We start from the raw sequence: 15,192 nt of genomic DNA on the forward strand, positions 1-15,192 counted from the left end.
ATAAATAAATAAACAAACAAAATTGTTCTTGTTGTTGTCAGTGTGTTTAGTCCTCGGGTATGTCTTGTTCTCTCTCTTCTTGCTAAATGTCATTATCCTCGTTGAGCACTGAGCTCATGTCAGCTTCATTGTACCTCGTCCCATGAGGCAAACCGGATTAGGATAAACTAATACTGATCCCTATTCAGTGCTTAAAGGTCTCCAGATGAGGTTTAACGCAATTATGATTAAAAAAAAACAAACAAACAAAGAAAAAGCAACATAATCAAATTACTCAGCAAAGAAGAAAGGGGTTTCAATTGTACGTTGTCTTTCGAGCCAATAAAAGCTTTTCTTTTATTTCATTAAAAGGTCAGTTCACCCAAATTATGAAAAGACACATTTTTACTCTTTCCTCTAGAGTATCAGTGTTTTTATTTACCCAGGTTTTCAGTTATTTGACTCTCATTAACTCACACTTATACTGACATTTCAACAGTTTTACACTTTCAATAACACGTCAACTTCTTTCACCAGTTATATGTCAACTGACACCGATTCAACTTCAACCTACAACTCGACTAGTTTAAGATCTTACACTTAAACACTTCAACTGTTGTCAACGTGTTTATAAACCAACTAACGTTATCATTTCTTACAGTACACACTTTGTCTCCAGTGCTTCCACTCCGTACTGATATCTCACTCTTCAAATAACATTTCTACAGCTTTCATTTCTTATGCAACTGAACTGCTTTCAACTCACTTTTCAACTGACATTTCAACTGCTTTCATCCCTTACTCCTCATTTGACATTTCAACTGCTTTCATCCCTTACTCTTCCAGCTGAGTGTATCACTTCAACTTTTAACCTCCTTTCAGTGTTTGAACTCAAAGTGAACCTTCATGTCCTTTTAACACTTTCACTGCAACTTGAATCCTCAGTGCTTGAACTTCAACTCCTTTCAGCCCTTTCAATTCTAGTTACACTTCAACCTCGCACAGTGCTTACACATAGTACATTTCTACTACTTTTACATGTCAACTGACATTTCAACTGGCTTCATGTTTTCATCTCTTACTCTTCCCGATCAAATTATCACTTACACTCCTTTCAGAGCTTGAACTTCAACTTCATTCATTGTTTACACTTAACCTGAAATCTCTACTTTTATTAATTTTAACTGGCTTCATCTCCTTTCATCGCTTACCCTTCTTTCAGTGCTTGAGCTCTAACTTCTTTCAGCACTTCCACTTGAACTGACATTTCAGCTTTTTACTAATTCTGTTTCGACCGTTTCCACTTCAAACTTCGAATGTTTCAACTGTACATTTTCAGCAGTGAGCACACAGAAGTTTTCTGTAGAATATTTAACCAAGTTTTTATTGAATTTTAAACACAAGAAAAAGAAGAGCACAGTTTTAATGTGGCACGAGGCTGCCATTTATTGTTATTGAGGAAGTTAACATGGTTAACTGCATTGAAAGTCATACAATAAACCTCTTAAGCTTTGTGAGAGGTCCCTCCCTGTGTCACAGAGAGAAAGCTGTAGGAATATACATACAGTATATCTTATTGGCAAGTAGATATGTTTTAGTAAGTACATTCTCCTCTACCAGGTACTCATGTACAATATACATGTTAAAAAATATAGTTTGTTTGCATTGCGATCACCGTTTTTTTCCTTTTTTGTTCAGGATGAAATAATTCACATTTAAGTGTTACAGGTTCTTGAATGGCGGTGGAACTAAAGAGCACTGTTTTGTTTTGTTTTTTTTAATAGCTATCACATACACAGAGGCATATGCATAGAAGGCACGTCTATGCATCTAAATTGCTTACATGATAAATGGAAAGCAGTTTTATCATCTGGGAAGAAAACAAAAACAAGAAACGTATCCAAGAACGTTTGGCTGATAGGCAGCCACGCACACACACACACGCGCACACACACACACACACACACACACACTCTCACACACATCATAAGCAAGCACTCCACGAAACATAAGACAAGTACAAACCCATCCGTTTGAGGATAAAACTGCATACAGTACACCATCACTACAGAAGATCTCAGTCAGTGGATGGTGTTCACCCGGGGGGGGGGGTCATGTCGAAGAACACTTGCTGTGAAGCAGCAGCCGGGTGTTAGCAGAGTCCACCGGTTGGAGGAAGCAGCCCCCGAAAACAAAACACTGATTTCATGATTTTTTTTTCCTTTTTTTGTATGTTGCAGAAAGAAGCTGTTCAGTCCTGGGTCGGTGTTTGCTGAGAACTGTCCCTCAAAAGGCAAAGAGGAGCGCCGCTTCTTCCTTTTCTGAGTCCGAACTGTTCCAGTCAAGACTGCAGCTCCTCAAAGGCGTAGTGACGGTAAGCAAGTGTGCGGAAGCTGAGAAGGCTTGACAACAGAAAATACTTTAGGCCACGCGTTTGAAATGAGATGTTGTGGATTCTCACTAGGAGGATAATAAAGATCCAAAACATCGGACTTCCCCAAATACTGCAGCCGACTGTGAAGGCGACGTCAGAGGAGGAGTTCCACATTTTGGGAAACGCGCTTGTTTGCTTTCATGCCAAGAGTTACATGAGAAGATCGATACCACTCTCATATCTGTACACTAAATATGAAGCTAGAGCGAGCAGGTGATTAGCTTAGCTTAGCATAAAGACTTTTTACATTTCTGTTATGGTACGGATTAAAACAAACAACATGTTAATAAGTGAGCGTTAGGGCTGCTGGTAGGTGGATTTTGTCGGGCTAGCCGTTTCCACCTGTTTCCAGTCTTTAAGCTAAGCTAAGCTAACCGGCTGCTGGCTGTAGCTTCATAGTTAGCTTACAGACATGAGCGTGGTATCGATCTTCTCATTCAACTCTTTGTAAGAAAGTGAATGAGCTGCATTTTCCAAATATTCCTTGAAATGGTTTAGTTTGATTGACACTAACAGAAAAAGAAGAAAATACTCTCCTATAGAAAGCTGTGTGTGTGTTTGTGTGTGTGTATAAACTACTGAATCCAGCTGACTATCACAGACAATCTATAACCACAACAATGACTATCTATACTACCAAAGCTGAGAGAGATGTGTGATTGCTTCTTAAAACAGTGACTCTTAAAATTAAGTACATGTGGTGCTCAAAATAGGCAATGTTACATAAAAAGGCATTAGTCTTCCAAAAAAATAAAAATAAAAAAAAGCCGTGCGTCTGTGGCGATGCCTGAAACTGAGATACACAACAGACTCCCCTGAAATCTTAATATGTCATCACACTGACTCGGACATAGAAGTGCAGGCAAGGACCTCCTCTCTAAAGCCCAGATTAGATTATGTAGAAATCCACCAGGTGAGTCGAGGCTCGACTGTAACTGTTATGCTGCAAAATAAAAGTGCAGCAATAAGGGCATTCGGCTTGAGCTCAGGAATGGTTAACTAACAGACACCGAGTATCCAAACAAAAGCATATTACACTTGACAACAACAACAAAGAAAAAAAAGAAAAAGAAGAAGTTAATCCACACTCTGAACCGCCTGGATTAAAGTTAGTCTTCGAGGCAGTTCTGGCGCCAAAAAACAAAAAAGGAATTCATGTTTAGAAGTCGGCGGATTACAACAGTAAATATGGTGTCACACTACAATGCCAATAGTTCTTCATTCAGAAACATTATTCTCTATAACAGGGACAACTAGACAATAATCACTGGAAATTTTGCCCCACTTTTGTCCACAAATAAGGTCTCGTCTCCCGCTGCTCTGAAGGCTTCACAGGCCGAATAGAGACTTTTAATTGGCTGAAAAATGTGGATAAAAATCATTCGTGGTTTTGGCACAGGCCTTTTTCAGAAAAAAAAAAAAAAACCCTCACTTCCATCCACAAACAATCAATTTACATAATCTTCCTTTGGTTAATAAAAAAAAATAGAAAAATGAGAGATGAGCAAAGGTTAGCTAGGTTTTTCCCTCTGAGGAGAGTGCTCGCTGTTCGCAGCCCTTGTTTGGGGTGAGATTTACAAAGGCTAAACCCAAACTGTGGTTTAGTAGGGGGTTTAGCATGTTAGGCTTCTCAAAGGCTCTTCTGATGATCACAGTGGTTTAGAATTCAACGAGAGGGCAAACGTTCCTGTGAGATGAGCAAGAACAGGAGTCTGGACCTGGTGTCTGGTCTCCGTCGCGGTGTTGGGGGGGGTTGTTTGTTTGTGTGTGTGTGTGTGTGTGTGTGTGTGTTTTATTTCCATTGTTCCATGTCGTTACGGTCAAGTCTCAGGCGTCAAGGTGTGGCTGGCGAAAAAACTGTCAGGTATCAAGATCCTGAAGGAGGAAGGAAAGAACAAAACTGTAAATGTGATTTTAATTACTCTAAATTCTCAGATACTTAACTGATACTTTATTTAGCTCACCTGCAGAGAGGCTCAGGTGATATTAGAGGCTGGCTATAGCTCTAATCTTCACAGTCTCATAAGTGAACTTAATTTAGTTTGTTGTTTGTTTGCCGTTAATGTAAAGTCAACACTTAAGTAAATAAATTGTATAAATGCAGAACTTTCCATCATTACAACAACATGGCCACTTTTTCAGTTGGCGTTAATGGCAACTTTACACTTCCTGCATAATGTTTCACAATAAAAGTCAGCCGGAAAAATCAAACCAAAACAATGACCTGAAAGATGTTAAAGCCCTCCAACTGTTGTTGTACTGATGGAATTAGAGCTGTGGTACATTATGCTGAATTTACCATGTGAACTATGTGAACCCCCCCCCCCCCCCCCCCCCATGACAATTCACAGTGTGGTATTGTTTTCTAGGTTTGTTTACCTGGAACTGATAGAGCACTGGGGGTCGATGGTGAGTCTCATCTGTAGCTCTTCTGCTGCTGCATCAGGCCCACGTTCTCATACACTCTGGAGCTGTCGTCCCTCATCCTGCCAACACACACACACACACACACACACACACACACACACACACACACACACACCTTCATGAGAAACTACTGACGAGGCTTTCTTTACGAGGATGCAAAGATTGATTTCAATGTGAAGCAGTTAAACAGAAGCACTTCACTCACTCTGTGCAGGTGGGAGTAGGAATAGGAGTGCAAGGAGGCAAAGGGCTCTGCTCTCCTCCAGTCAGGTCAGACAAAGAGTACTTAATGTTGGTGTACTCGCGCCCTTTAATCTTACTTTTCTGCAGAGGAGACAACAGAGGAAGGTTAGAGACAGGAGCAGAAAGACGAGCCAAAATGAAGAGGTGAGGTGATGTCTGCTGCACACCTGTTCCTCCTCTATGCGTCTCTGCAGTGTCTCTATGTAGTGCTGCACAGCCATATAGATGAATCTGTACTGCGCCTCGGTCTGCACCATCCCAGAGCGCTGAGAGCGGACCATCTGGATGGTCTTTGGCACGTCGATGTCGCAGTCCACCCCTGCAGCACCAAAACAATATTAGTATTATACATGTCGAAGTAAACTGGGTGGATACCAGACATTCAGATACGCGTGTGTCTCACTTGTGGTTCATAAATACAATTCATCCATGTGTTGGTGTTAGCTTATAGATAGCTGTTAGCTAACTGCTGTCGTTGTTGTAACTAAACTGCTAAAGAGCACAAGTTCTTCTTCTTCTGGTGTTTTTGGCAGTTTTATTTTATCCCGACACGAGACACGTGGAAGTGATAGAAAGTGTAAATGGGGCCTGTGTGTGTGTGTGTGTGTGTGTGTGTGTGTGTGTGTGTGTGTGTGTGTGCACCATGAAGACTCACCTTTTTCTCTGATCACATCTATCAGGATGTCAATCACTATAAACGTTCCTGTCCGCCCGATCCCCGCACTGAAGAACACGAGAGAAAGTCTGAGTAACGGCGTCTGTTACAGACGAGTGTGTGTGTGTGTGTGTGTGTGTGTGTGTGTGTACCTGCAGTGTACCGCTATAGGTCCAGCGTCCAGTATGCTCTCCTGTTTCAGGTTGACCTCCTCTAAGAAGTCGAGTACACCACCTGGGTCAGTGGGGACTCCGTGGTCCGGCCAGGCCCTGAAGTGGTACTGCCAAACTGTACGTTCTGTGTTGCCCTGAAAACACGAGCACGCGAGGAACAGCTTTCACCAGAGAGCCTCAATGCAAAACCAACAACATGTCAGCGCACCTCTCACAGCTTTCCAACCCCCCCAACACGGCCTGTTGGTTCCTACTGAAGACTTTAAAAACAGATCTTGAATATTTATTTTCATTTTCAAAAAAAGGCCAAATAATTTCTGTAGTTTTTAACAAACGTTACTCAGTCAGGAATAAACTGCCTGAACTATTTTTAGATTATGTTTAATACACATTTGGTGAGTGCAGTGAGTATTTCGGGCAGCAGGAGGGTGTATGTGATAACACTTGTTAGTAGGACACATTCATTGTTGGGATTTGTTAACAACAAGAAATATATAGAACATCGGCTGATTAATCCGTTAATGTTAAATGTATCGTCATGTAATTCTGTGAAGAATATTTATGGATAAATCTTTTGAAATGAAGTATTTTTCTCAGATTTCGTTAGTCATCATCTTCTTCTGGCAGTTTTGTGTTGTGTTGACGTGGTGGTGCACATGGAGGTGTTGATACAGAACTAAAGACAACTTTTGGATGAATTACCTTTCAACAGTTAAAGACAAATGAATTAAAATGAGGCTTACAGGCAGCTGACAGCTCAAACTCAAAACACCCTTCACTTGTTTTTAAGTTTAGCAATTAAAACAAATCTAACACACATGTTCTAAAGGCATGTTTGCAGCAATAACTCGGTCCATAAGAACAGCTCACATGCATCTGATCAACAGCAGCACAGACACAACGGACGTTAGCGCCATCTAGTGAAGCTGCATCTACGGCCTTTTATTTTATTTCCAGGTTAAGAAGTGATGAAACATTATGTTTACACACAACCACAACTTACCTGTCCGACTTTGGACAGTTTGAGTTCTCTTAAGATGTAGTCGTGTGCAGCCGTCTCCCTCACATTGCGAACGCGCATGGCACCGTACTCCTTCAGGGCCGACATGTCCGGCCAGTACTTCACACACTTACTCTGTGGAGACACAACGACATTCACCTTGAAGCTGCCGTCACAGGTTTAGTATTTCCACGTGAGAGTTCTGTATTTATGTTTCTGTCCTTGCTCTTTTCCCTCTGCTTTGAAACGGCGCGGGGCTCAGCTGGAAACAGGTGATGTCACGTGCTTCTGTGCACCAATAAGAGTCCAGCAACCTTTGAATCAAAACCGTACGACAGTTGTGGGGTTGTTTACTTTAGTTGCCAGGCCACCGTCCATCAAACCCTCACAGTCCTGATGAGGCCGAGTGACTGAAACAACTGCGACAGCTGGTTATTAAGTCATTAATATTTGATGTTACAGAGAAATACCTATGATGTGATTATTTGTTTTCTTCTGTGATTTGGTTTTTGGACTGTTGGTCAAAACAAAACAAGTCATTTAAAGACGTCACCTTGGTGTGTTTTTCCACTTTCTTACATTTTACGGGCCAAACAATTCATCTAGAAACTAATCAACAGATTCATGAGTCGCAGCGGCCCCTCGTTACCTTTCCTCTCTCCACCTCTTTGGTCGTCATGACGATGACTCGAGAGTTCTCCTGAAACACCATCCTCCAGAAGTCACTGATGGTGTTCTGCAGACAGCCCTGAGTGGCGATGTAGCTCTTCTTCACCTTGGTGCTGTTACACTTAGAGTCCAGCTCCGGCTGCACACGCACACGCACACACACGCACACGCACACGCACACACGCACACGCACACGCACACGCACACGCACACACACACACAGAAACGCAGCACAAGAGTCAAAACAAGAGCACAAACAATCCTACATCTTATTCATATACGTATTATCAAGCACAGAAAAAACAAGTTGTGTGTGTGTGTGTGCGAGCGTGTATGTGTGTGTGTCCCTGAGGATGAAGTGAGTTTACCATGACAGCAGATACCACCATGATGATATTGGCATTGATGTAGTCGGAGCCTGGCTCGTTGGGGTCCCTGTCATTCAGCACCACGCGAGTGTGGTCGACTGGAAACAGACACACAAAGAGTCAGCTGAAGCCCGCCGAGTTAAACTGAAAGGTTCAGTGAAAGAGCAGTGTGCGTTTCTCACAAGGCAGAATGTTCTTGTATCTGTTCTTGTTTTTGTTCTCTGCTCTCTGGCCCTCTTTGCGACTGTACAGCAGCTTGCACTCTTGTTGCTGCAACGTCTGGACCAAAACACAAAGAGGGGAGAGTCAAATCTCAACGTGCTATTTCTAACAATGCATGTTGTTTTTGTTTGGGTAAGAATTCACACAAACTAGGACAGACGGCGCAACAACGGAAGCACTCACCTCAAATTCTTCCCAGAAGCCCTGTTTGACTTTGTCTGTGGCCTCCGCTAGTTTGCTCAGCTCCCGAACTCGACTTTCAATCTCTGCGGCGTTAATACGAGTAGTGTTCAGGGGCTGCGGAGGAGCACGGGAGTCAGCACAGAAAGTACGATCAGCGACATGCAGCCGTCGCTCACGGTAAAAAATGTTTATTTCACCATTTACCTGTTTGAGCTGAAGCACAGTGCCCAGAGTTTCCACCATGGGGTTCTTTTTGTAGTGCTCCACCAAGTCGGTGAGGGAGTCAAACTTCTCCCCTCCACCCACGTCATACTTCAGGTCATGCTAAAGAAGAAGACGACACATGAGAGACAAGTACAACAGACGACAAGACGTTTCCATGCACAAGAAAAAAGGTGAAATCACAGACGATGCGTTTACTGGTTACTGTAAATCCACGTGTACCTGCAATAGATCAGTAATTTGATTTCTTTTCATTGAAACTACTGCCTTCATTTTTTTGTATGTGTGTGAGAGGACAGACAACACACAGCTTTTCTTTACAGCACAGACGTGTCTGTGATCAGTTTCAGGCCTCCTCCACTACGGGAACTTAATGACCCGTGACAGAAGTTGTAGTCGCTGTCACAAGTTCTGCTTTTGTTTCCACTGTTCTGCACTTTGGGGGCGACTTCCTGGAACTAAATTTAGCCGTTGCTCAGCAGGAGATCCTCCTACATAGAAATTTTGAAATGTACATGTATGTTCTGTTTGCACAGTGCTGTTACTAGTTTAATGACATTTCCCAGTGAAGTTCAAGTAGCGTCTGTATTTTCCAAAATCTTGTGTAGTATAGTAACAGTGTACTATATAGTAATAGTGTAACTATTTTCCTTCTAAGTGGCAGAACAGTGTGATCAAACGCCACTTCTCTATATTTTATTTGATCTTGACTTCGCCTTCCCGTCTTCTGACTGAGGAGAGGATCAAGCAGAGGGCTGGTTTGACGGTTCAGAACAGACAGAGAGAGCGGGACCAGCAGCTGCTACAGCATCCTTCAGGGCTGCCACCTGTCTGGAGGGATGCAGCTGGCTCTGGAGTCAAGGGGAGGGGGGGCTGGTCTGGAGCCAGTCTGCCGACCTCCAACTGCAGGTGGGGTCCTTCCATTGATTTAACAATACTGACGTTAAAAAGCCATCATGTGTAAACATGAAAGAAAATCAATGTCAGCTGCACTTATTCCATCGCTGCCCGTCCCACAACTGCACTCGCCTCCCAAACAGCTCATGGAAATGACGACGTTTGTCCTCGTGTCGCCTTCTCAATGACGTAAACGTTCCCGTTTGTACACAGAACACAGTGGAAACACAAAGAGGAACCACAGCCATATAATGCACATGGATCTGCTTCCTTACTCGTCTTCATATCTTCGTCTGTTGTCCTTCTGTTTGTGTTGTTGTATGTTTTCTTTGTGTCTCACACCATCACAGAAAGCATTCAGTGTCTCAGAAACTGCAGGTATAGCTTTAGCAGTACACACACGTTTAGCAGTAGTACATTCTAAGTGCTGCGATGGAGAGGATGAAGGACAGTGTGTTTACCTGGCAGCGGATCATGACGTGAGTCACTTTGGGTTTGCTGTCACTGCTGTCCGTCTTGTCATCTCCTGTACGGACCGACAGGACGAAGTCCCCCGGGTGGCTCTGGCTCTCTCTCACCAGGAAGCTGCCGTTCTTCCCTTTCTCCGTCAGCAGCTTCTCGGCCTCCCTGCCCGACAAGTGTCCGTGGAACCATCTGGCAAAAATAAAAAAATAACATACACAACCATAAAAACATGGTTAATCAAGGGCCAAAGACATTAAAACGTACATGTTTTATTGTTGTAAAATGTTTGGACTTTTGCGTGATAGTACATGTTATATCTTTGTCTTAGTCTGGATTAAAGAGCCATGTCCAATGTCTTACGGGTACGTAGAGTAAATATAAAATCTGACTTCAGATCTGCATCTCAATACCTCAGAGAACAACTCATCTGTACTTTGTATGCAGCCGATTTTAACGACAAAACGTAGCTACAAGAATGTTTTGCTGCGAGTTGCATCAGCCTCCTCACTGCTTTAATATTAATATCTTGCTTTCATACTAAAACCACAAAATCCTTTTACTGTAGCATGACAGTTATTAACAGCGATCATTATGGAAAAAGAGCTGAATAAATTAGTAAAACAATAAATTAGTCATTCAACAGAAACTTAATCAGCGACCATTTGGATAATTGATTAACATTTTTTTAAAGCCAAAATGCTAAAACTGATCTGGTTCCAGCTTATCTCATCATCATCATCATCATCATCATCACCATAACAAGCTATCTGAATACGTCACATTGGGACCTGTGAAATTGTGATTGACATTTTTCAATATTCTGATATATTACAGACCAAACAATTAATCGATTGATCGAGAAAATAAGCTGCACATTAATCGATTATAAAAAGCCTTATGTGGAACATTTGTAATAAGACACTTGAGACGTCAGTATAATTCTGAAAATGCTGAACTGCAGTGCTGAAATTTACAATTTCCCATCAATATACAATCAATGTGTCTGAGTTACTGCGCAGAGGTGATCCATCTCCAGTAATCTCATAAAATATGAACACACTATTAAGAATGTGGAGAAATGTTATGGGAATGTACACAGTCAGTTCCTCTTTTTTTAGCAAAGAAAAGTACATGTTCACAATAAGTCTAGGTTTTAGGTTACGTGGTTAAATACTGGTTACTCAATTTGGCTGATAGCAACGTCTCCCCTTGTTTCAGACCACAACATGTTTAAGTGCTCAGAGAATATGGAAATCCAGGTCACCTCTCTGAGGTGGGGTCCGCACAGTTGAGAGGATACTTGAGCTCGATAACATCTCCGTTTTTCTCTTTCAGCTGGCCGTGATGCTCCATGTAATACTGCACCAGCTCAGCCAGAGTGGCAAACTTCTCCCCACCGTAAAGGTCGTAGTAGTCTCCTGTGTTCTGGATCTTAATGTGGGTGACGGCTCCATTTCGCCTGCAGAGAAAGCAAAGTCATCATTTAGAGAAATGTCGCCATCAGGGGCAAGAACATCATCATCATCATCATCATCATCATCATCATCAGGGACACAAACAGAGTCCGACAAAAAATTAAATAAGAACATGGTTGTTCTTGTTTATTAAGTTAAATGTGGAAGATTTGTCTCCAAATATATCAGTGCTGCAGAGTCATAAGGAGTTCATATACTTAAATATGTCAGTTTTCAAGCAATATTTCAATATTTTGGGGTTCTGGACAAGACGAGCAACATGAGGACATTTTTCACTTAATCACATATTAAAGACCAATTATTACTTAAGAAAATAATCAGAAGATGAATCCATAATGACAATAATCCTCAGCTGCACAAGTATTAGTTTTGTATGCTCAAGCCCTTCTGATGCAGAGTGAATGTATTATGATTAAAATGAGTGGAACATAGTTTAACACAGAGTCACATGCACCGATAACAACATTCAAAAGGCAGAGCGACTGAGATTCACTGTTTGTAAATGTGGATCACATTTTTGTGACACAAACCAGATAGACGTGTTGAGTCACTGTAGGTGACCGCCATTATCTCGGAAAATGGAAAAAGGAGAACTTGTGGCACATCTGAAGCTCGGCAGCATGCAACTCTGAACGACTTCTGGTTAAGTTTGGCAGAATGTGCCACAAAAAGAAAGAGACATGTGAACCAGCAGGGACGAGTCTCCCCCTGGAAACAAGAGGAGCGAGACTTGTTTTGTTTCCATAGGAAGTAAATATGGTGAGATGAGAGACCGTACAGCTCAAATATGAGACTGTTACTAAAATAACACTGGCTGCATCCGCTAAACTGAGTTAATGATACTTCATCTTAAAAATGTATGACTCGACAGGCCTCGAGATAAAACCACAAACTTTTTTTTTTATTAGTTAAAAGGTTCCTTCCTTCTTTAGATAATGCCCGTTTCCCACCACCATGCAACACACTTCATGCTTAAGATGGAGCAGAATTCAACCTTTTTTTTATTATTATTCCACCATCACTAATCATTAATAGTGTGAATATTACAGCGCATCTAAAGCTGCATTAATTCATCTTTCAGGCAGCAGAAGGAGCCGAAAACACAACACTGACACATCTTATTATCTTCGCTATGTTACATGTGTGAGCAAACAATTGGCTATTGACACATCCAGCAGACACACAGCAACATAATCCTTCATCTGGAGTCGTGCTTGTGCCCACCTCATAAAAGCAAGTCCAATATTTACTCTCCTTTTAGTTCTAGGTGTTCACCAGTTAGTCGCTAACTATGTGCGCTTGTTATAGCGCTGAGCAGGTCGTGTACGGAGGGTTTATCAGCGCTATTTTGCTCAAAACAGCTGCCTGCTGCTGGAAATAAAACTGATGAGAGTGTCAGGATGAAAAAAAGAAAACAACGGCCCAAAATAGACCAAACTGCTCTGTAGATCTGAGGGGAACCGCAGAGTCGGTGATAATTCTCTGTGGGTTCGTCATTACCAGCGACCCCTTTCCAATTATAGTCATTTTATTCATTGTTATTATAAACCTTTGGCAGCATTAAGTAAGCTAGCCAACAGACTGGTCTCCTAAAAGCAAAGTAGGTATGACTTAACATTCAGTTAAGAAAGGAAGTCATAATGTTGTTTACACAAACAAGAACACATTCCCATCTCTCCCTACTGTTGCCTTTCACCTTGTTACTGGCTGTTAGTGCTCAATCATCGCTGCTTAAAGCTTGAATAGTCATAATTGAGTTATGGCAGGAACATTCACTCTGATCCTCAGCTTAGAACAACAAATCAGCCATTTTCATGCAATGTTTACAAGCAATAACGATGTAAATATTTAAGAGCATTATAGACTACATTTAGCCTACAGAACAGTTAGTGACAGTGTTCACACATGAATCACAAATCACATCCTTAAAGCTCTGTACACATCATAGTCTTTACTTGTTGAGGGCTATTCTATCTAAAACTTCTAAAGCTTAGAAGAGACTATTAAAGAAACTCAAAACTGACGCTGGTTTCAATAAAAACCATGAAATAACAGCTTCTATTCAAAGCCTTTCATACATGCACACCTACTATAGCAGAGGCAGCAAGAATACTGTAAAAATAAGAGAACCCCGTGTAAAAAAACATGAAGCAGACGCTCTCAGAGAAGTCGGTGCTCAAGTGGTGGTTCTTTCATTTTTACTGTCACATACAGTATTAGAGAGCACCAGTCACTTTATTTGGACACAGTATCATATTGTATCCTGCAGTGTATGCTGCGTTGTCCGTCCGTGAACGCCATCTCTTACCGTACTGAGAGGGTAAAGTCTCCGGGGTTGCTCTTACTGGGTCTGGCTAAAAAGCTCCCATCCACTCCACGAGTCAGCAGGAGGTTTTCGGCCTCCACACCTGTGATGTTGGGGTGAAACCACCTGAAAGAGGAGTAAAACAACGATGAGCCTCAGCGTGGAGTGCAAGGCAGGGTCCAAACTCTCTCTCTCTTCACTATGTAGAGCACTGGATTCACTTTGTGCCACTTTATTTGAGTGTCTGTATGTTAAAATGTTATGATAATGCAACAAAAACAGCAGTGTGCACGGCGTTTATACGACTTTTTCCAACGCATGCGATAGATGCAAAAACTGCAGTTGCACCATAACTACACCTTTCGACTTCATTGTTCCCAAAACACAGAACACACACAGACCTGATCATAAACACATATTACAAACACTGAAACATACCAGCTGTGCTAACTTCCCCTCCCTTTCTCCCTTTCTCAGTACTGAAGCACCATCAGCTATCTTGGGACTCTCTTTCATCTCTCCTATTCTTTCTTCCTCAGGACTGTCTGTCGGTTTTTTCTTTTTGTGTCTGTGCTTTCAGACACGATCCTGGTCTTCATCCTCAGTGAGACTCAGCCTCGTCTTTGTTCACCACTGTCCTCACATTGCATGCTGTCTCCTTCTATGCGAACATACAGGTTCCTTGAGTGTTGCCTCTTGATGTGTACAACTAGTCTGTCCTCTTTCCAAGCCTCCATGGCACTGAGCTTTAATAGTCTTTAACTTACAATTAATGTTTACCTCAATGATGTATTTGTGCTTTAGTCACCTAATATTGTCATACTGATTCTCCATATTGTAATTATTCCACTGTAAGTACTTTCTACTATGCATATAAGACACATACACTGCAGTCAAACTTGGAAGTGTTACAGCGTTCACGGTGTTTACCAACCATCTTCTGACCGGGCTCTAACGTTAAGTTGCCGGTGTATGCTAAATGAAGCGCCCCTTAGCTAGCTCTTCCACTGCCATCCGTTTTTTTTCCACCAACGTCGGCACACTGGGAGCTTGTTTACGGACACACCAACATCCAAAACAGCTGAGTTTGGTTAAAGTTAGCTGGCTCAGCTAACATAATCAGCAGACATTGTTTTCCAGACAGCCCCCCCCCCCCCCTCCCCTTACCTCCGAGATGTCATTTTTTCGTTCCTCACTTCCTCGCTGGCAGTTAGCGGGAGCTACAATTAGCTGGCTAACGTTTCCGACCGTTTCCGCTTCAATCACAGGATAAAGTGCTTCATCGGTCCACACCCGGTCAAAACGGGCACCGAAATCCAGGCATCTAAACTAAATTTTAAGAGCGAGCGTTACAAAAAAAAAAAGTCTCTAGGCCTCGGCCCCGGAGACTTCACAGCAAGTCGATTATTGGACGTCACCAAACATGCGACGAAAGAGAAGGTGCGCTGATTTTTTCACCCTAAGCGGCCGCTCTT

The 15,192-nt window shown here is 42.2% G+C and overlaps 1 protein-coding gene across 1 annotated transcript; it reads right to left on the reverse strand.

The window, feature by feature from the left end:
• Positions 1-3,594: 3,594 nt before the first annotated feature.
• Positions 3,595-15,021, reverse strand: ptpn11a (protein tyrosine phosphatase non-receptor type 11a). Its single transcript, XM_070924143.1, has 16 exons — positions 14,885-15,021; positions 13,721-13,843; positions 11,202-11,396; positions 9,934-10,126; positions 8,558-8,677; positions 8,354-8,467; positions 8,131-8,227; positions 7,967-8,046; positions 7,561-7,719; positions 6,915-7,046; positions 5,891-6,045; positions 5,739-5,806; positions 5,251-5,402; positions 5,046-5,164; positions 4,793-4,899; positions 3,595-4,288 (listed from the first exon to the last, which is right to left on the reverse strand). Exons 1-15 carry the CDS (start codon positions 14,896-14,898, stop codon positions 4,830-4,832), a joined length of 1,791 nt encoding a protein of 596 aa, XP_070780244.1. The 5' UTR covers positions 14,899-15,021; the 3' UTR covers positions 3,595-4,288; positions 4,793-4,829.
• Positions 15,022-15,192: the final 171 nt, after the last annotated feature.

Source organism: Enoplosus armatus, chromosome 18 (genome assembly GCF_043641665.1).
Source record: "Enoplosus armatus isolate fEnoArm2 chromosome 18, fEnoArm2.hap1, whole genome shotgun sequence".
Classification (NCBI taxonomy): Eukaryota; Metazoa; Chordata; class Actinopteri; order Centrarchiformes; family Enoplosidae; genus Enoplosus; species Enoplosus armatus.

Bases quoted from the DNA above. Each gene is read 5' to 3' on its own strand.
- ptpn11a (XM_070924143.1), bottom strand. The intron at 8,678-9,933 runs GTAAACACACTG...CTTCTTCTTTAG, and splicing joins ACGTCATGATCCGCTGCCAG to CATGACCTGAAGTATGACGT. The intron at 5,807-5,890 runs GTACACACACAC...CGTGTTCTTCAG, and splicing joins CCTATAGCGGTACACTGCAG to TGCGGGGATCGGGCGGACAG.